This window comes from Labeo rohita, chromosome 3 (genome assembly GCF_022985175.1).
Source record: "Labeo rohita strain BAU-BD-2019 chromosome 3, IGBB_LRoh.1.0, whole genome shotgun sequence".
Classification (NCBI taxonomy): domain Eukaryota; kingdom Metazoa; phylum Chordata; class Actinopteri; order Cypriniformes; family Cyprinidae; genus Labeo; species Labeo rohita.
The window spans coordinates 20,222,801-20,244,356 of NC_066871.1; the positions used below are offsets into that span (position 1 = coordinate 20,222,801).

The 21,556-nt window shown below is 38.0% G+C and overlaps 3 protein-coding genes across 4 annotated transcripts; all 3 read left to right on the plus strand.

Moving 5' to 3' along the window:
• Positions 1-2,222: 2,222 nt before the first annotated feature.
• Positions 2,223-5,580, plus strand: apnl (actinoporin-like protein). The gene is made up of 3 exons (XM_051100040.1): positions 2,223-2,396; positions 2,990-3,121; positions 4,684-5,580. Exons 2-3 carry the CDS (start codon positions 3,018-3,020, stop codon positions 5,132-5,134), a joined length of 555 nt encoding a protein of 184 aa, XP_050955997.1. The 5' UTR covers positions 2,223-2,396; positions 2,990-3,017; the 3' UTR covers positions 5,135-5,580.
• Positions 5,581-11,164: 5,584 nt separating this feature from the next.
• LOC127156825 (5-demethoxyubiquinone hydroxylase, mitochondrial-like) lies at positions 11,165-15,802 on the plus strand. The gene is made up of 6 exons (XM_051099912.1): positions 11,165-11,363; positions 11,687-11,862; positions 12,052-12,166; positions 13,404-13,543; positions 14,014-14,082; positions 14,221-15,802. Exons 1-6 carry the CDS (start codon positions 11,273-11,275, stop codon positions 14,296-14,298), a joined length of 669 nt encoding a protein of 222 aa, XP_050955869.1. The 5' UTR covers positions 11,165-11,272; the 3' UTR covers positions 14,299-15,802.
• Positions 15,803-16,896: 1,094 nt separating this feature from the next.
• Positions 16,897-20,489, plus strand: LOC127156619 (inositol 1,4,5-trisphosphate receptor-interacting protein-like 2). 2 transcript variants are annotated; one of them, XM_051099575.1, is made up of 2 exons: positions 16,897-16,991; positions 17,237-20,489. In XM_051099575.1, exon 2 carries the CDS (start codon positions 17,351-17,353, stop codon positions 19,037-19,039), a length of 1,689 nt encoding a protein of 562 aa, XP_050955532.1. In that variant the 5' UTR covers positions 16,897-16,991; positions 17,237-17,350; the 3' UTR covers positions 19,040-20,489. The 2 variants fall into 2 exon arrangements, with proteins under 2 accessions (XP_050955532.1, XP_050955538.1); XM_051099581.1 differs by lacking the exon at positions 16,897-16,991 and having other exon boundaries at positions 17,203-19,055; positions 19,835-20,489.
• The last annotated feature ends 1,067 nt before the right edge of the window (positions 20,490-21,556 follow it).

A 21,556-nucleotide genomic window follows, 5' to 3' on the forward strand; every position in this document is an offset into this window, starting at 1 on the left:
TTAAAGAGACTTGTTGCATTCATAAATGATACATAATTAGTATACATCGATTTATAAATATAATTCATAAAGTATACATTAATTTATGCACTCCCTGGGATTCAAAACCCATGACGTTGTCATTGCTGTAGCATCATGTTCTACTTTAATCACAGGAATAGATTATATTTTAAAATATATTCAAATAGAAAGCAGTTATTTTAAATAGTAAAAATATTTCAAAATTGTACTGTTTTTGCTGTATTTTGGATCAAATAAATGCAGGCTTGGTAAGAGAAGAGACTTCTTTAAAAAGAAAAAAATGTTAAAAATCTTACCGTTCAAAAACTTTTGACTGATAGCGTATACATGTGCGTCTCAATAAATTAGAATGTCGTGGAAAAGTTCATTTATTTCAGTAATTCAACTTGTGAAACTCGTGTATTAAATAAATTCAGTGCACACAGACTGAAGTAGTTTAAGTATTTGGTTCTTTTAATTGTGATAATTTTGGCTCACATTTAACAAAAACCCACTAATTCACTATCTCAACAAATTAGAATATGGTGACATGCCAATCAGCTAATCAACTCAAAACACCTGCAAGGGTTTTCGTGAGACTTTAAATTGGTCTCTCAGTTTGGGTAACTAGGCTACACAATCATGGGGAAGACTGCTGATCTGACAGTTGTCCAGAAGACAACCATTGACACCCTTCACAAGGAGGGTAAGCCACAAACATTCACTGCCAAAGAAGCTGGCTGTTCACAGAGTGCTGTATCCAGTGCTGTCATCTGCTGGTGTTGGTCCACTGTGTTTTTTGAAAACCAAAGTCACTGCACCCGTTTACCAAGAAATTTTAGAGCACTTCATGCTTTCTTCTGCTGACCAGCTTTTTAAAGATGCTGATTTAATTTTCCAGCAGGATTTGGCACCTGCCCACACTGCCAAAAGCACCAAAAGTTGGTTAAATGACCGTGGTGTTGGTGTGCTTGACTGGCCAGCAAACTCACTAGACCTAAACCCCATAGAGAATCTATGGGGTATTGTCAAGAGGAAAATGAGAAACAAGAGACCAAAAAAATGCAGATGAGCTGAAGCCACTGTCAAAGAAATCTGGGCTTCCATACCACCTCAGCAGTGCCACAGACTGATCACCTCCATGCCACACTGAATTGAGGCAGTAATTAAAGCAAAAGGAGCCCCTACCAAGTATTGAGTACACATACAGTAAATGAACATACTTTCCAGAAGGCCAACAATTCACTTAAAATGTTTTTTTTTATTGGTCTTATGAAGTATTCTAATTTGCTGAGATAGTGAATTGGTGGGTTTTTGTTAAATGTGAGCCAAAATCATCACTATTAAAAGAACCAAAGACTTAAACTACTTCAGTCTGTGTGCAGTGAATTTATTTAATTCACAAGTTTCACAATTTGAGTTGAATTGCTGAAATAAATGAACTTTTCCACAACATTCTAATTTATTGAGATGCACCTGTATGTGTGTTCTGGTATATATGGTTTATGAGGACACAAATGTGTATAATGACATGGGTACTACAACGTAAACATGGTTTATGAGGACACTTCCTGTGTCCCCGTAAAACAAAAGGCTTAAAAAAAACATACTAAACAGTGTTTTATGAAATTCAAAAAGTGTGCACAGTCTCCTGTGAGGGCTAGGTTTAGGTGTAGGGTAGGTGTAGGGCGATAGAAAATACGGTTTGTACAGTATAAAAACCATTACGCCTATGGAGAGTCCCCGTAAACCACAAATGCAAGAATGTGTGTCTGTGTGTGTATGTGCACGCAAACTGCTGTTTTTCTGTGTGTGTGTACGCAAACTGTTTTTTTTTTCTCTATGAACAACTTTTTCCCCACTATGATTCAAGCAAGAAATTAAGTGAAAACATTTCTAGGCTCATTATTTAAAACACATTACAGTTTCAAAACACTATAACACTATTACACTAAACACAATAAAGACTAATTATTATTAATTATCTTGAAACCTCACCTAAAATGTATTCCTATATTACACATACCTACTTGTTTGAATCTGAGCTGGGATAACCTTTAAAACTGAGTAATTTCCGAGACAGATCTGTACAGGCAAATCTACTGTTATGGTGTAACAAATCTAACTACCAGTTTTGGGTGTGGAACTCACCAAGCATTATCCCACCCATGTCAGAGTTGCCTCTTGAGGTGATAAGTGTGCGAGTGTGTGTTTCCATGTCTGTGTGTAAAAAGGGTGTACACTAAAATTTGAGAAGGCATGCTTTTTTTTTGCAGGTGGGTATGTACTGTTCTTGTTGCTGATCATGAAGCCTGGGAAAGGGACAAAGTAAAAACGCAGTGACTCTTTCAGGACACACTGTTACTGAGCAACACACACTCTGGAGTAGTACAGAGGTAAGCCTTCATTCTCACCAATAATCCGACCTAAATTCTAATGTATTCTAATGTTTCATTTTTATTTCCATATTAAAATGATAACATGGCAAGACCGTTTATTCAGTTATGAACACTCGAGCAACTCTATTTCACACTTTTTGCGCTTCCTCTTAAAGCAAGGCATTTTAAATTTAAAGATTGCTTCAGGCACAATGTATTTTTAAGTGGGGTGTCGGCATGTAATTACCGTTTACCCATTGACAATAGTTTACATTGACAATAGTAATAAGAGAGGGGCAGAAGTGAACTTGAGAAGAGATATGTGAACTTTAATCTAATGCTTCCATGCTTTATATTGAAGTGTATGCACATACACTCATGAGAATCTTTTTCACAAATAAAATACTAAATTCAAAACACTAATTTACCACAGCAGTTCAACTAGAGGACAATTAACTAACTTTACATCACAGAAAAACAAGAGAAAAGTTATTTTATTTGCACTGCAGCCCTGCAGTGTAAACAAAACTGCATTTCCACTTCTTTTTACCGCGAGGTACAGACTTCTTTTCTCACACCATGCCTCTCCTCTCCACTTCTCTCCGTTTCAGCCGTCAATCAGATCTATCGTGCACCATCATGACTGAGTCTGCTGAGGCTGCCGCTGCCAACGTGAGCAGCAAGAGACACGCCACCATAGAGATCACCAACCTGACAAACAACTACTGCCTCCTCAACCCAAAGTGAGACTACAACCAGAAGCGAATCTAATGTTAAACCAAGCATTCAAAACTAAAACTTTGTCTCTAAACTTCTGTATGTGTAATATGTAGGGCTGTCACTAACGATTATTTTGGTAATCACGTAATCTGTCAGATATTTTGACATTTAATCAAGTAATCGGATAATTATAATACTTTTTGTAGTAATATGTACAGCTGTCATTAACAATTATTTTGGTAATTAAGTAATCTGTCGATTATTTTGACAATTAATCGAGTAATCAGATAATTATAATACTTTTTCTAGTAATATGTAGGGCTGTCACTAACTATTATTTTTGTAACTGCGTAATCTGTCGATTATTTTGACGATTAACTGAGTAATCAGATAACTATAATATTTTTTGTAGTAATATGTATGGCTGTCATTACCAATTATTTTGGTAATCGAGTAATCTGTCGATTATTTTCACGACTAATCGAGTAATCACATAATTATAATACTTTTTCTAGTAACATGTATGGCTGTCACTAACTATTACTTTTGTAATTGCGTAATCCATTGATTATTTTGACGATTAATCGAGTAATCAGATAATTATAATACTTTTTCTAGTAATATGTAGGGCTGTCACTAAAAATTATTTTGGTAATCGAGTAATCTGTCGTTTATTTTGACGATTAATCAAGTAACCGGATCATTATAATACTTTTTTGTAGTAACAATACATCTAAGTGAACAATATCCTTTGAAATGACTTAGAATACATATATAATAGCAATGAGGCAATAATAATTAGTTCAAATAAAGTATCAAAAGTAAGTAATTATATGGTTTTTTTGAACAAAACCTTTAAAATACATAATGTATTATAAACACTAGAACAAATGTACATCACGCATTATAACAAATGCCTGCAGAGGGCGCCAATGGCCTGATGACTGTTTTTACTTTTTTTTACGCGATCTAATCCGTGTTTAATATTGACTCAATAACATTTAATTCAAATGTCCACTTAATCTTTATTTTGAAATCATCATAAACAGTTAGCATGTTTAGAAAGAATGATCTTTTCCTCTATGTTCGCACAGGTTTTTAATTGATTTACATTACAAATCTGATGAAATAGCATATTTTGTGTTCCCAGATGAATGTTATAATAAATCCAAACTCACAACAACATCCAGGGATGCAGTGTGAGATGCTCCACATGTAAATGTAAATGAAAACAGTTTCTGTAGCGGCGTTTACTGTGAATGGAGCCACTCTGACAAGATTTAAATGCGTAAATCTATTTAAATAATTCATAGCAAATCACAGCATTTGTGAATTCTTAATAGCATTATGCTTTTTTTAAAGGTTTTTAAATGGGTTTAATATGTGGAATGCGCCACTTCTGGTATTTTGCCAATTTTCGACACGGGCAAAATGCAATCAAAGATTTTTTAAAATTGAATATTTGAATAGAATCGAGGAATCATTGCAGCCCTAGCAATATGTATATAAAGCGCATTATAGTAAGTAAATGATTACAATAAACATGTGTGTGTTTGTGTATGATTCATGCCAATCAATCCCACAGGGTCTATCTTGAGAACGGCGAAGCCTCCAACCCACCTCAGCCCACAGTGCGCCCCCTCAAGACCGAAGTATGCACTTTCAGCAAGACCACCGCTCATGCCACCGGCAGCGTGGGGGTTATGACCTACGACCTGTTCGAGCGGAGCAGAAATGACTACATTGAGACCATGGCCATCATGTTTTCCGTCCCCTGGGACTACAATCTCTATAAGAATTGGTTTGCAGTAGGCATCTACCCGAAAGGAAAGGAGTGTGACCAGGCCCTTTATAAAGAAATGTACTATCAAAAGAACCAGCAGGGCTTTGTTAGGGAGGAGGCTAACGGGTCAGGCATTAACTTTGAGGGAAAATTTCTTGACTTAAGGGCCACAATGTGTCCTTTAGGCAGGGCTATCATAAAACTGGAGGTGTGGGACAAGCTGCTGACTCCTGTGGGTCAGCAGATTAGCTAAACATATAAGCCAGTCAGCCATTTTACTGAATCAAAATAACATTGTTTTTACATGTATGATTTTTTTTTCTGCCTATACATTTACCAGTGTAACACTATTTCTTTTTTAGCTTTCTTGCCAGCTCTAAAGTAATTTGAACTCTGTAAAATGATCTAAGAGTGTTCAAACTGGATCTAATACCTCTGTAATATCCCACACTTTAAACTGTTTGCTTTTTCTGTCAGAAGAACGCCTCAGATGTGTGTTTACAGTCTGCTTATGCTTCCTGCAGGCTAAATCCGCTCTCATATCAGGCAGCCATTGTGTTGTTATTCAGCTGAACCATCTTCTTGATTTTTATTTTTTTACTCCCTCATCAGGGCAGAGATCCCTGTGAACAATACACACTGTCTGTACTGACTGCCACTGCTGAGGTATTTTCAAATAAATATTTATCTGCAATTTCGTAGTAATACCTTTGCCTTTTTACTGAGCCTGAAGGCTTGGTGCCGTATGTATTGGTGTATTCAAAATCTCAAATGAGAGTCGAGGCTGTTCGCCGTAAGCTGGAAATGGTTCTGTGTAAATATTGTGTAACATGTATTTGGAATTTCCTAATGCCTGAAGAGGGCAGCTGAACCATGGGAACCGAAAGACAGAGACGAGGATATAAAGAATGAATTACAGCATCAAAGAACTGGCAGAGCACATTTTACATCTTTAAACTCCTCTAGTCCTGAAGAACTCCTTCAGCAGGCGCTGAATGATGTCTCTCCAGCTTGCTCAATACTCACAATTCACAATCAGAAACATCAATGCTAATTTATCAGTACGAAATAGAGCTGTAATTGGAAAACTAAAGGTTTTACAAGCAACTATTACTACCTGTCCAAATCTGGAGGGAAACAATATCTCATTTAACGCACTAGCAAACCAGTCATCAAGGTCAAAGAGCAGCATTTGTAGAGAGCATGCCTCAGTAGGCTGCAGCACTATTACCAGCATCAAACATAAAAACAAGTCTGTTCTGAAATCTTAATTCAGTGAAGTGAATTGATTCTCGATCCATTCTTAATACTACAGCCCCACTATCGTCAAATAAGAGCATTGATCAAAGGTTTCGTTCTCTATGTGCTGTGGCATTTGCATGGAAAGCCCATACATAATACAGGCTAAACGTCAGCTCTTAAACATATCTCTGGAGCATTGTTTCACAATGTAATAGGATGGTGGAAAACTGCGGTAAACAGATGGCAAGTGCTTTTCTGATGCTACAGTGGTTATCTTGAGTCAGGTGTGTGGATTTCCCCCACACTTCAGCTTGAAGCAGTATTATTTTCTTTCCCTAGTGTATTTATTTTGCACTGAGAGGGAAATGTTTCCCATTTTGCTTACGCTGTTGTGTTTTTGTCCTTTTGAGCATGTGTATGCATGTCCGTGAATGCCACTGGGAAATGGTAATTAATATTGCACACATACCAAATAAAGTTTGCACCTCTACTTAAAGGTGTACAGTCTTAATTAAACGGAGCTGGAACAAAGTAAGACATTCATTTTGTACATTTTGTACATGTCCTAAAAGTCTAAACGCTACTGTTTTGTGCAAAAATAGGTGTGTGTTTGAGCCAAGGAGTCAAGGTTTGGCTGGTTATCTAAAACAAGTCTCTGCTAGTAGATGCTATTATGCCAGTAAATAGATGGCAAAAATGCATCTTTATTTTTTCCCATTGATGCCCATTCAAAAATAAATGTTCAGAAAAATATGGACAAAACCAAGCAACACATAAATTGGAAATATTCCATTATATTATTTTTGGAGGGCTCTTAAAAGTGTGAAATTTTGTTTGTGATTATTTTTCTGTCTGCTCTGTCTGTGAACCAAAATGCTAAAAAAGGTTTTTTCCCATTTCTATTTTTGATTTTTATTTGGAGGACAAGCTGTTTAGTCGCTGGAGCTTTCACAAGGAGAAGTGGTAATTTGTGAAACGACACATATAAAGGAAACCTCAGAGACATCTAAGGAGGGAATTGGGCAAAGGCCGTCCTATAATGTGGGATCTGCACGAGTTAGAGCTAATTTGAGGGTTTTCACTTTTCAGATCAGTGCACAAGATCAGTTATAAAGTGTGAAGAGTGGCGAAGTTCAACTGCAGAAGGTGCAGTGATGTGAATTCAAGATCACAGTAGTGTTGGGTTGTCATTGTGTTGAGTCAGAGTTGAATCCAAGTCCTTTATCAATCGAGTTTGAGTGGGAGATGTTTATTAAAGGGGTCAGCGGATGCAAAACTCACTTTTACATGTTGTTTGAACATAAATGTGTGTTGGCAGTGTGTGTACACAACCACCCTATCATGATAAAAATCGACCCAGTGGTATTTTTTAATCTTTATAAGTAATATCACCTTTTTCAAATCAAGCCGTTCTCAGCATCTTGTCACCTTGTTTAGGTGTACTGTTGTTGGTTGTAATAATGAACATAGCAACATCGTAATTTACTCCTGACATCTGAGTCGCTGAAGACACAGTGGATTAATGTTGCTTTCGATTTTGAAGGAAATGTGCCCAGTGATTTACATAAATGCGTCTATGTTCGTGCTAATCATTAGTGATCCAGCTTCACCTACAGCAGAAGTGAGTATAAGGGTTTTTTATACATCTTTGCAAATCGCCTTTCTTAATAATTTGCTATGTAGCAAGTTTCATGGCTAAACACAGCTAAAGTAAACAGTACTGCTCATCACCCCAGAGCTCATTAGCATTTAAAGGCAAACGCAATAACAGCTCGCTCTGTAAAGGGCTGATTTTGACATGGTAAAAAGGGTGTTTTTTTACACTCCCACTGAGAAATTTTAACCAAAATATGTTATAGACTTCTCATTAAGACCCCTAACAAAATGGGCATCCGATGACACCTTTAATATCTTAAATTTATCTTGTTACATATTACTTTTTTATCTTTCGTGTTATATATTACATGGACTTGACTGTAGACATTTTAGTCCATGTCAAGTTTGAGTACAAATTTACTAGAGAACGTGACAAGTCTAATGGTGCATTCCATTTGTACTCGGAAGTTGGAAATTCCAAGTTCCCAGATGGATTTTTTACCTGGAACGCCCTCCAAAGTCGGATTTCCGACTCAGAATCTCGGAGGAATCACAACAACTCCAACTCCAAAATGGTTGCTCAGTGCATCAACAGAACAAAAACAGTAGTAATATATTGTTTATTAGCACTATGTTTATCTGTGTCTCAATAAACTCAGTGGTGTACACGGTACAATCAAACCTCTATTTGTAGACATAATACCATGGTGTTATCTGTGCAAAATACTGATTTTTATGTGTTTTTAATCGACCCGGTTATTGCTAAAAATGGACGCATCCACCTTGGTTTTCTGACTTCTCTACTGAAATGTGGTCCACTTGGGTATGGCGTCATTACCAGCTCTGACATCCAACTTTCGAGGTAAATGGAACGCAACAAATGTGCATTAATAATTGACACTTCACCTCCCTTAGTCACTGTTGCTGAGTCCAACAAGCCATGGCACTCTCACACCACACATCATGTTCTCACACAGTGAAAAATATATCATGGAGGACACAGACAATTGTGTGACAGAGGACACAGCAGGTTACTTTTGGTACGAAACAAAGCCTCAGCTTTCAAATTTTATCATTTTGCAAGAAATTCAAACAATAAATACCGTTTTGCGGCTCTTTAATGTGTTGTGACAGATCACTGTAATGCCTCAGTTCGAGTGCCATGTGAACCGATCATATCTTTCTCTTCACTAGTTACAGCACATAATAAATTTGAATAAACAACAGAAGCTTGAAACATGAATAAACAACAGAAACTTGTTTCAACCACAGAAAGATGTCAGTACACATCATTTTTCAAGTTCAAGTCCATCTACATTAATCTACTCTCCTGTATGGTTTCTTTGTCTGACAATATGGTAGATTCACTGTTATGATTAGTCAGATCGCCTGTCAATGAAACTCCTAACAAAGAGCTTACTGAACTCAAGTCCAGACTTGATTCAGACTCCAACTTTGAGTACCCTAATTCTAATTCACAGTAAGAAGTTCAAGAAGTCACCTTAATCTTTAAATTCTCAAGCTCTTTAAAGGCGGATAACTTCTGATTTCCTGTCAGTGTTTTTGTTGTTCATCAGTTGAAAAAGATCGTTCTGAAAGTGATTCCATCGATATCTTTCCTCTGTGCTTTTATAATTACAGCTGTGGTTTGGACTTCCTGATCTCACATAATGAGAATGATTATTAAAACTTTATAGTCATAGTCATCGTCCTATGAACAGACCTTCACACTGCATTCAAGATACACTTTTAATCAATTATTGCATCTCTTGAGAAATTATCCTAAAAAAATGATAAACACATTCTTTTAAAATACTGTGACAGTAGTAATGTCCATACACGTACACTCTTACAAATGAAGGTTCTTTATTGGCATCAGTGGTTCTATGAAGAACCTTGAGCATCCATGGAAAATTTCAAATGCTGAAAAGGTTCTTTATAGTCGAAAAAGGTTCTTTTTTTTTTTTTTATATTCCTCAAAATGGTTCTTTTAGAAACTCTTCACTGAAAGGTTCCTTGGGGAACCAAAAAATTGTTCTTCTATGGCATCAGTGCAAAAACACCCTTTTGGAACCTCTGTTTTTAAGAGTGTACATGACAGCTGTGATCACGAGTAATTATCTTTACATGCATTGTGAATTCTTTTCTCCAACATTTTCTACTAGAAAGGAAACGCACAAGGAAATATATTTCATTTTGAGTCTGACAGATTTATGTTGGTAAATCACAATTCAAAGTGGTTTACTGCTGCTATTTGCTGTGTGAGACTGCCACAGTGTGGAGGGATGAAGTAAAGTGACTCAGACCCACATGCAATATATACTCAATATATATAGGTTTATAGTTATATTAGGACGCTATGAGCTATTAGGAGTCATGCATAAGCTAAAAACAGGCATCTTATGTCTAGATTTCATTTAAATAATAAGGACAAGAAAGCTCTCAGTCTAACATTCAACCATCTGTCTCTGAAAAAAAAGGAAAGAGTAAAAAAAGACAGAAGCGAGTCACTGTGTACTTGTGTTTGCTTCTAAAATTATTTACCCCATATTTGAACTGTGCTTCAGTTTTTCAGTGGTTCTTGGGCAGCAGGCCTTCATACCGTTGTCTGATCTCAGCGATGGCAGCATTCAGACGCGCTGTAGGTGCTGTGTCAACCCCCACCAGCAGACACCCACTCGCTTGTGTCCAGAATGACAGCATCTCCTGCACTAACAACAAGAATATCAACAAATCCAGCAGAGTACCATCTACAATGTTCCAGATATACATGTGCTGTATAATGCAGTAAAAGAAATGATCTGTTCCATTACATCATAACATGTTTTACCTTTTGAATTTTTATCAGCATTTATCAGTGCTTGAACTTCACATGAACTTTCATCTAGCACAGGTTATACTTGCAGAATGTCACCTTTAAACGCAGTCGCCTTTTAAGTGAGAGCATAGATGAGAAAGACATAATGTTGTAAAACTGTTGAAAACATTACAGTAAACATCATAAACAAGTTTAATTAAAAGCTGAAATTAAATAGCTGAATACATATACTAAATAATAGTATTATTAAAGAATTAGTGGCTATAACAAAAAAAAAATAATAATAATAAAAAAAAAATAAATAAATAAATAAAAAAAATAGGAAAGAAAAAGCATTACTTGTTGGATTTACCAAATGCATTTACCAAAAAAAAGTTTGTGCACATGTCCTCACAGGAGTCAGCTACATCACCACATGGAACGAAATAATTGTAGAACTAAGTATAGTATTCATCATATTGAATCCCTGAATTAATACATTTGTTTATTTGTTGAACTGAATGTATTGAGTAATTTCCGAGCGACGTCAGCTCAGTTTTATTTTACGTTCGGTGAAACATATGTGAAATAAATGTCTTACCTGAGCGCGAAGGTAACGTTTTTCATAACGCCAGTCATTGACGTAATATTCAAGCGCCGATTAGTGTTTTGTAAACGTTATGCGTGCGACACCGCCCACCTAGTTTCTTTTCATTATATTTATCGATTTTCCCGTTATCAAAAGCAACTGCAAGCATGCACAGGTTTGTCAGACTTCAGCTTATGCTTCGTGATGCTAAACATCCAGTATTACCGACAGCGGGTCAACTTTGTTTACATCACAAACGTGAGTATTACCGAAACAGTTTCATAACTGCCCTTATGACTACATATTACAGTATGACTACTCATTACATTTCTTATTAGAGAAATTACACCCACAAATTCCTTAGTTTTCAGAATTTCTACTTTAGAGCACATAATCAATAAAGAACGTGCATGTTTACAATGCTATATTTATGTATGCATGATGTTTATCATGGTAGATATTTATTTCTGTAATGTTGTCTGCTGTGTGTGTAATATATTTAAGTGCTCAGAGCTCCTGTATGTTTACAAACGTCGTGAGTGTTTGTAAACACTCCCAACACATGTTTGCGTGCTTTTCAGCTGTTGCGACATGTGTAAGGGGATATGTTGTATTGCCTCCCACCAATGATGAAGAAGAAAAAGCAATGCTTCACAGGATGATGAGAGTGGACCATGCGGGAGAATATGGTGCCAACCGAATCTATGCTGGTCAGATGGCTGTTCTTGGCCGTACACAAATAAGTCCACTTATTCAGGTATTAATCCATAAACCAAAGCTGACAATTATTACACAGAGATTGCCATTTCCCTATATCACATGTGGGAGGATTAAGTTGTCACATTAGTTTGGTTAGAAAGAATAGCATTCACTAAGGTCCAATGTAATATGCAGTTAGGCACTCAGTGTGATGTTGAATGTGCTGATATATCAATTACTGTTAAAGGAAATGTGGGATCAAGAGAAGCAGCACCTGAGTAAGTTTAATGAGATACTGGCTGAGAACAGAGTGCGTCCAACCCTCCTGCTTCCTTTGTGGAACATCGTAGGATTTGCTCTTGGTGAGTGTGACCTTTACAGTGTTTCCGATCTAAAAAACTCATTTTATACAATATGCTGCTACAGAAAAACACATATGACCTGTATAGGGTTCCCCTAGTCGTGGAAAAATAAATATTGTGATAGAAAAATAGTAATCTTAAAGCACGGAAAAGTTCAATTGAACTAGTAGTTCACCCAAAAAATTAAACATTGCTGAAAATGTAATCACCGTAAGGCCATCCAAGATATAGATGAGTTTGTTTCTTCATCTGAAAAGATTTGAATCACTTGTTCACCAATGGATCCTTTGCAGGGAATTGGTGCCATAAGAATTATGAACATATACAAGACGTCTAAATGATGATTTAATTTCTTAAAATTACACAGCAACGCACTGGGAGTCGTGTGGATTACTTGTGGGTTATTGTGATGCTTTTATCAGCTTTTTGGATTCTCATTCTTACGGTACCTATTCACTCCATAGCATTCACTGGTGAGCAAGTGATGTAGTCCTATAGTTATCGTAATGGATTTCTATTTCTTTTCTTATTCCTTTAATAAATGTGACCCTGGACCACAAAACCAGTAATAAGCCGCACAGGAATATTTGTAGCAATAGCCAACAATACATTGTATGCGTCAGAATTAACGATTTTTCTTTTATGCCAAAAATCATTAGGATAAGTAAAGATCATGTTCCATGAAGATATTTTGTAAATTTCTACCATAAATATATCAAAACTTAATTTTAAAACTAATTTTTGATTAGTAATATGCATTGCTAAAAACTTAATTTGGACAACTTTAAAGGCAATTTTTTTTTTTTGCACCCTCAGATTCCAGATATTCAAATAGTTGCATCTCGGCCAAATATTATCCTATCCTAACAAACCATACATCAATGGAAAGCTTATTTTTCAGCTTTCAGATGATGTATAAATCTCAATTTCCAAAAATTGACCCTTATTGTGGTCCAGGGTCACAAATTTTAAAAAATCCTCAACTTGAAATTGGAGGTTGAGTCTTTTTGGTCGAGTCTCTAGGCATTGTTTTTTTTTTTTTTTTTTTTTACATCCTCTTTTAATAATAATGAACAACTGGAAAAGTCATGGAAAATCATTTGTCAGTGGCTATGGAAACTCTGTGTGTACTTGGGTTATTTGTAACCAGAAGAGTCTTTTTTTGCATTTAGAATAAAATATAGCATATCTGAAAGTTAAGTCTGGTGCGTGACATTTTTTTGGTTTTTTTGGACAGGTGCTGGCTCTGCTCTTTTGGGAAAGGAAGGGGCGATGGCATGCACTGTGGCTGTCGAGGAGAGTATCTCAGAGCACTACAACAGTCAGATCAGAACTCTAATGGAGAAAGATCCTGACAAGTACACAGAACTGCTACAGGTGTGTACAAGCCTTAAATGGTGGGCTTCAAACTTCACACACAAACAAACTGTAGAATTGTGATGATACTCTTCCTTAAAATATGCATGAGAGGATTTAAACTTGAATTGCTTTTTAATATCACAAAATATTGTCAGTTCAACATTTCACTCATGCTGATTATGTAAAAAAAGTAGGCCTGTCACAATTCCTTCATGATTAGATTCAAGTGGGCCTGGGGGGGATTTAAAATCTATTTTTCACTTAGGTATATTTTTATTACCACAGAAAAATATCTGATTACTCGATTAATCATCACTCGAGTACCAAAATAATCGTTAGACAGCCTTAGTAAAAAGTATGAAATAATATTACATTAAAAATGTCGAATTGAAGCATGACAGACTCAAGACCCCACCAAAAAATATATGGATGATGATGATGATTAACATCACTAAAGTGATGTGTTTGTTTGTTTGTTTGTTTGTCAGCTGATAAAAGAATTTCGGGATGATGAACTGGAGCACCATGACACTGGACTGGAGCATGATGCTGAATCAGTAAGTCTGAATTAAGATGTCTTGCATGAACAACAATATTAAAATATAAATCCTCAATAACAGTTGTTTTTCAAGAGCCACAGCGATTTTTCTCTCTCATTTTATGTTTTATTGACACATGACGCATCTTTATTGCAGGTGCCTGGATATCAGCTGATGAAACTAATCATACAGGCAGGCTGCAAAGCTGCAATCTATGTGTCTGAACGTCTCTAAATATTTTATTTAGTATTTTATATAGTGTTTAAAAGAGTTATTCTGATGTCTTGTAAATATGAATGCTACTTTGTCTTTAAAGTGTTAAAATGTTTTGTACTGCACCAGCTTAATGTCCAAATACAACTATAAGTAAGCCATTTTAGGTTAATTTCTCCGAAATGTGTAAGCACTGTGGTTTTGTCAAAACATTGCTCTGTTTGTTTGAGCCAACACAGTAGTATAGACTTAACAAATGGCATAAGTTTGGGCTAAGACTATCTCTTTGTCTGACCAGTAGGACCTGTTTTAAAATATATAATTTTTGCAGTTTCAATGTAGTGACGCTAGTTTTGTATAAAATACATACTTCATCTATAATGACGTGTTCCTCACAGCAGTATATTTAAAATGTATTTATTGCAATTTTATACATGGCCAGAGTTTTTCTCATACTGTAAATTTCTATCAGTCTCAATTGTATTGCCATTAAAGTCATGTGTCGTTACAGAATGTATGTTTGCAAAGGCCACCTTGAACACAAGAGGGCAGTGTGTGCCTGTTAAGTAAAAGGTAATGTGCAGCTACCAACACTCGCCCTGATCGGGACTCAACTGTTGAAATTTTTTTTGTCACAAAAAAGAGACCACATATATATAATCTGCTATAAACATGCACAGTTGTTATCTGAGAATATGCTTATGCTATGAGAGCCATTTGCATAGAGTATTAAGGGAAGCTATCACACGGGTGGCTATGAAAACATGTAACATAATCTGTAGCAGAGACGCTGGAAACAGCTGTCTCCATCTCCCTGTGGTTCCCATGACTTAAGCTACGAGGGCATGAAGTCATCCTGGGCCGTCCACGGAGAGTTTGAGACCCTAGCTTTCAAGGTTTTTCCAGTTTCTGTGAATATGGTTTGATAAGGCTATGAGAAGTGCACAAATTACACTCCAGGCCTTTTTGTCTAGAGTCTTTCATGTTGACTGTACTGGATAAAAGTTCTTGAGAGGCCTGTTTAGTTTGGCAGGTCCTGTTAGGGGGCAGAGCTACTGTATACTCACATTCAGAGAGAAGGAGGCTGATGCAATCCCAGTGTAACTACAAGTCTTCCTCAGCTTTCAGTGTACCATCAACTGTGACCACACGTAACCCTTAACAGACTCAAAGTTAGTGAGGTTTTCAGCTGCCCACTAGCCACACTCTCCTCTATTCTCTCCTACTTTTGAAGGTTTTTATTTCTAAACATATCCCTCTGTATATTTGCATTGCTTAATGTGATGCAGAAGCTGCCACACAAGCTTTTGTTCTCGTGATGTGTCAGAGGAAGCTGACCCATCTGGAAACACTGCATGAGTTGCTCATTGTGAACAGATCACATGTCTTTAAGCCTTAATAGCACACTGTTTTCCAAGAGCTAAAGCTCTTCTAAATAGACTTAAATGGGTGAGATACACACAAAATGTCTTTTGTCAACTATTTACCAGTATTGAAAACATTAAAAGTAGTAAAGTTCTTAAAAAACTCAGCCGTTTCCCTCTTATTAGCACTTAGCATAGCTCGCAACAAACAAGTTTTGACAGTGCATGTCTCCTGGTCAAAACTTAGTGTAATGAATCATGTAATTGTGAGACTGTTTCTCAGAGTTTGTTTCCCTCAGGACACAGATGCTAACCGCAAGACAGGCGCCAGAGAGCTGCACTCAACTAAATGGTGAATGCAAATCATCAGTGCATTTATCTGTTGTTTTTGCTGATACTCTTCAGTCAGCTTGATATTTTTAGAGGGGGCCACACCGATTAAAATAGCACAAGGAGTTTGATAAGAAGGTACTTGCAGAAAATAGATGCAATTGCCTCCTGTCTGTTGCCTTTTTTAAGTTCCCTATCATGAACATCACTTCCTTCCCCAGTCATCTGCTTAGTCCCAACAGACCAGTTATACTGTTATCTAAACTGTTCCACCAGCCGTGTTTAGCAAGCTGTCTCTGTGTTTATTCTCCGACGGGTCATACAGGTTTGTGTGACTTAGCCAGGTGCTGCTATGTTGTGCATCTCTGTCCAGTGTTTGTTTAAAAAAAAATCAAAGGACCATGATAGACACATGCACTTGTTAGAAAAGGCATGGTTTTCTGTTTGTGGCCACCTCAGTGAAGAACATACTGAATGTCAATTTGCTTAAATTCAAATTCTGTGCACATGACTTTATGCATTTGGGATAGTGTGATTAAGGTACTCGGTTGCATTTGACTAAGCTTTGAATAAGCCATTCTAAACCATACGTCTATAAAACAAGATAATATTAAAAGGGTTATATCATTACAGCAGCATAAAAGCACTTTGTGGACAGAGTAAGAGAAATGACAGTGGTTTCTTGTTTAATGTCACAAGGGTCAGGGGTGACCGGGGGAGGGCTCACGCTGAGGTTAGGGGTCAGTGACGGATCAACAAAGATAGAGATTTGTTACTGTGTGACACTCCCTTCAAGAGAGCTGTGTGAAATACTTTGTGTGTGTGTGTGTGTGTGTGTGTACAGTGTTTCTGTAAACTTTCTCAATGACCTTCTGTGTAGTTTATAGGGGCCACACCCCTACTGACATCATTTTGTATAATTTATTCCTAGCATTTTACTAAAGAAACTGTGTGATGTATTGAAAAACAATTTCCCTTTGTGTCACGCAGAAAAAAAGGAAGTTTTGGGACCATAGGAAGGTGAGTTTTTGGATGAACTGTCTTTTAAGTACTGCACTTTTTACTATTCACATTTGAAATTTTTAGCATGTGGTTGGTTTTCCAATCCACGCATGGTTTTAGAGGTAGTCGTGTTGTGTACATCTCTAGGTTAGGGGCACATTCTGTCAGTTAGTACTTCCCATTTCGAGGTCTGTTTCTTTAAGAGAAAAGGGAGGAGGAGTGTGGACAGGCTCTGAGTTTTGAACGCCTCTTTTTTCAAACAGAAATTCCTCTCTCAAGAGTTTGGCATTTCCTCTGAGCTCACACACTGAGAGCCCGCTCTCCCGTTTCACAAAGTGCTCGCTTGCGACAAAAGGGGGGATTTTCAAACATCCTGAATGAGAGGAATCATCTTGCCCTCGGCACACGCCGCATCCGCAAAGAAACTTCACAGGGTGAACTTCCCCTTTCACAACAGTTTTTGCTCAAGAGGACAGAAAGAACATCAGCCTGGTCTTATTTTCAGCATCTGGGCGAGTGGTTCAGCATGGGCTAGCCCCAACTTTTCCCACACCGCTGGAGTGGACTGGAAGAGAGCGGGGAGGAGGAGGATGAGCGTTTACACTCTCAACCTTAGGTTGTTCTGGCCGCTGGTCACTTGCATCCTCACTGCTCTGTTGCTTTTGCACCAGTATCTCTTTAGAGGATCCGAGGAGCAAGGGAATGACTGCGCTGACCAGGGACCTGGAGCTGTCACGCTCTTCAAGTACATCCTAGCTTTTATCCTATGTTACTTCTTTATAAAGTACTGCTCAACTCAACCTGGCTCTGCCAGGAAGGGTTTCCACAAAGTCCCGGAGGTACATGGAAAATCAGGAGTCTCTAAGAGAGAGCTACTGGACGATCATTACGAGAGGCATGTGCGTCTTTCTCCACATGTGCTGGGCCACAGCAAAGCCCATGTTGCCAAACTAGTGAGTGAACTTGTCAGAGTGGGCCGCACCGATGTCCCGCCAGAGTCTTCTCTGGCCTTCCGAGGGGACTTCATCCAGATCGGCAGTTCCTATGAAGAGCACAAGGTGGGCTCACCTGACTGCTTCGACATTCTTGTGCCTCTGAGAGCACCTCGTGGGCTAAAACTTGAGGCTGGTGTTTGCACTGACAAACCTGGAGGGCCACCGTTTTGCACGCTGAACACACCTCGCAAGGGAGAATGGACACGCCGTCACAAGGCCTTCATGGACACGTTCATGCACTTGAGCAGTACTCAAAGTGCCTACAGGATGAGCCCAGATTCAATCCAGCGCTGGTTTTACACAGCCACCCAGCGGTGCCTCGCCGCCGTCCGTTATCCGTTTGAGCAGCGTTGCTCCCTCAGCCTGTCTCTCAGTGAGGAGCAGCAGGTGCTCCTCCGCCTGACCCCTCGCTCCGATTACGTCTGCTGCCACATCTCCATGGGCATTCGGCTGATCCCAGCCTTTCCTCTCGGCGATGGCGCCTTCCTGGTATCATCCCGGCAGGGTCAGCGAGGAGAAGACCTTTGGACGGTGTACTTCCCCAAACAGGAGCAGAGACTGCTAGCCTGGCTAAAAGGCAGGCTACCCCCAAACTCGTGTCATCTGAAGTGCCTTCAGCTCCTGAAAGAGGTACGCAACCTCAGTGGGGAGACTCTGGACCAGCAGTCCGGAGCTGAGTGGGGAGGAGTGCTTTCGTCCTATGCTTTGAAGACTGCATGGCTTCGTCTGCTGCTCAGTACACCCCCTGAATCCTGGGACGAGTGCAACCTTGTGGACCGGCTGGATGATCTTCTTCGCAGTCTAAGGGAGAGCCTGCAGTCTCGGGCTCTTTGCCATTTACTCCTGGGAGGCGTAAATGGGTTTCTGCCAGACTCTGTCGTTCTGCCCAAACTCGTAAAGGAGACGGTACCCTCCAACCTGTGGGCAGAATTCAGTGACGTCACCCTCGATATGGTCTCCGCCCGACTGGCCTACTCCTGGAACCACCTCCCTCGCCTAATTCGCCTCGGGCGACCGCAGAGGACCAGCCTTGGCAGAGGCGTCCGCTGCAAATATATTGATGCAGAGTAAAGGTCAACTATATCTGGTATTGCTGAACACAAACAGATGTTGGTCGCTACATGTTAGTTGTTTATGTTTTTGGAAACTGATGTCAGATATCTTTTTTTTCTAAATTAATTTTAACTTAAGTTGAGGAGATATTTTTCCTCAAACGTATCAGTCAAAATGTAAATGGCAGCATTCTTTAGGTACAGCAGTGCTTTTATTAAATCATTTGTACTGTTCAAATCAGCATTGTAGGACGTACTTTGAAAAGCAAGGTTGCTTGAATATCATTTTGTGTTTTTTTTTGCTCATGCAAATTTATTTCTATAAAATCTGATATGTTAAAACATGCTGTTCAAATGAACATTAACCTTTTTATAGATACAATTCATACTGCTAGAACTGCTAGACTTGTGTTGACTCAGGGTGACTATGATGTCACGGTTCTAAGCAGTCAAAAGAGCATAAACACCAAAGTTTTTCCACACCCACACAGTATTAGTAATGCCAGCCTAAACAGATGAACATCCTGTTTTGAAGGGAAGAACTGCAGTGTGACCACTGTAGAAATATCTGCTGTGACATTTTGATTAAGCAATGTAAAATTGATGGCATGATCATTGCGTAGCGCTTTACAAATCCAAATATTTTGATTTTTTTTTTTGCAGTATTGCTTAATTGATTGCCTAAGCATTCCAATGATGAGTGAAATCATAATTGGTGCTTTAGTTCACCTCAGTTCATTACCTTAATTGGCCCACCTAAGGATAAGGCACTGATGGCATGCCCTTTGCTTCACTTCATCTTATTTGTCTACAGGGACCCCAACGTGCGTGCACATGATCTTCTCCCTCAGAGACGTGCCTCTACAGGCTGTCACCATGGAGACACGCTACCTCGGCCCAGGGTCACTTATTCATGCTGTAGCTTTAGTCTTAATGGCTGATTGCATTGCATTCACTTTCACAAAGCAAGTAGAAATCTGTATTAATGTCTTGTGGGTACTGAGTGCGACATGATTAGTTTGTTAGTCTCTTTCCTGTTCATACCTCATCCATCACCCTGTTCTTGACCAAAGTGTTTGTGGTCATGTTTGTCAGACGTATCTTAGTTTCATCAACTTCACAGGGAAATATTTGTGGTACCTAAGCAAAAGTCTTTGAGGCTGTTGTCTGAAAGCAGAACAGAAAATGAAATAAGGAATTGAAACAGGGCGCGCTCTGAAAACAATGCTTAAATGTAGTCCAAAACAAGTGATATGAAATACAGAGTAACTAATGTTGAATGTATATGTATATTAATGTATAATTTATTTAATGTATATTTGGTACTGTATGTGAATGTAAGTTGATTGTAAAGCACATTGTACTTGATGTACATACTAGAGAAAGCAATCTGTATATATATAGTAGATATAATTTATATATGTACTTTAATACATGAATTGAAATAAATATCTATATTTTGGACTGCACACCGGTTTGTTGAATATTTGCTCATTGTAACACCTGAAACAATGGTTTTCTGTTTTGTTTTTTGTTTTTTGGTTTTGTTTTTTTGACAGTGATAGAGAAAATAGGACATGGAAAGAGAAGTGAAAGACTGCACATCATGTCAGTAGTTTATTTTACTTTATTTGCCATATTTTTAACAGGTGGTGCGATTGTCTTAAGTGAAAAGAAATAAACATGTTTCAAGTACACAATATCTCTTCTAAAAAAATATCCATGTTTAGACCACCTAATTTTTCTGAATGTGGTCTATACATTTGTCACATGACACAGTGAAACTCAATACTAAACTAAACTTAATTTTCTTTTTTCACTCAGACAGTCATAGTAATTATCTTCTGTATAGTCTTGTTTGTCAGTGTTTATTCTCATTTCAGTGTTATGTGGCTCAGTGTAAATTATAGTGTGGCATAAAGCTGGTGCTCTCTAACATAAGGATATCATCTCATCCTTTCTAATTATCATTTAATTTATGCACATGCTTGCAGAATTTGATTTGTTGGCAAACTAGAACGCAGTTGTAGTCGTGGACACATGATTGGATGGGAATGCCACAAGAGGTCAGTATGTGTTTGGGCAACAGATAATTTAGGATAAAATAATTTTAATTAAAAACAGGTTTTTTTTAACAGTCTTGCAGTATGTGAGGTGTCCGAGCTGAAAATGCTCTGTATCTTTATATTGTCTGGCTCCTTTTATAGTGTCTATCTCACTAATTTGAACTCTGACAGATGTCTTGGGTGTAGGTGGGCCATATACATTGACTCAAACATTCTCTGTGAACCCAGTCATTTGGAACTTAGAGTGGGTATATTGCACCTACACAGGAATAGTTCACTCAACCTTTCTGTAATCATTTATTTCATATGCTTCATTTTTACCCTGAATGCTCAAATGACTTACAATAGAGGAACATTAGCAATACGTCACAGAGCCAACAATACCTGCATCTGTCAAGCTCCAAAAAGGACAAAAATCATCATAAAGGTTTGTGCAACTATATCCCAAGCTTTCTGAAGTCAAATAATAG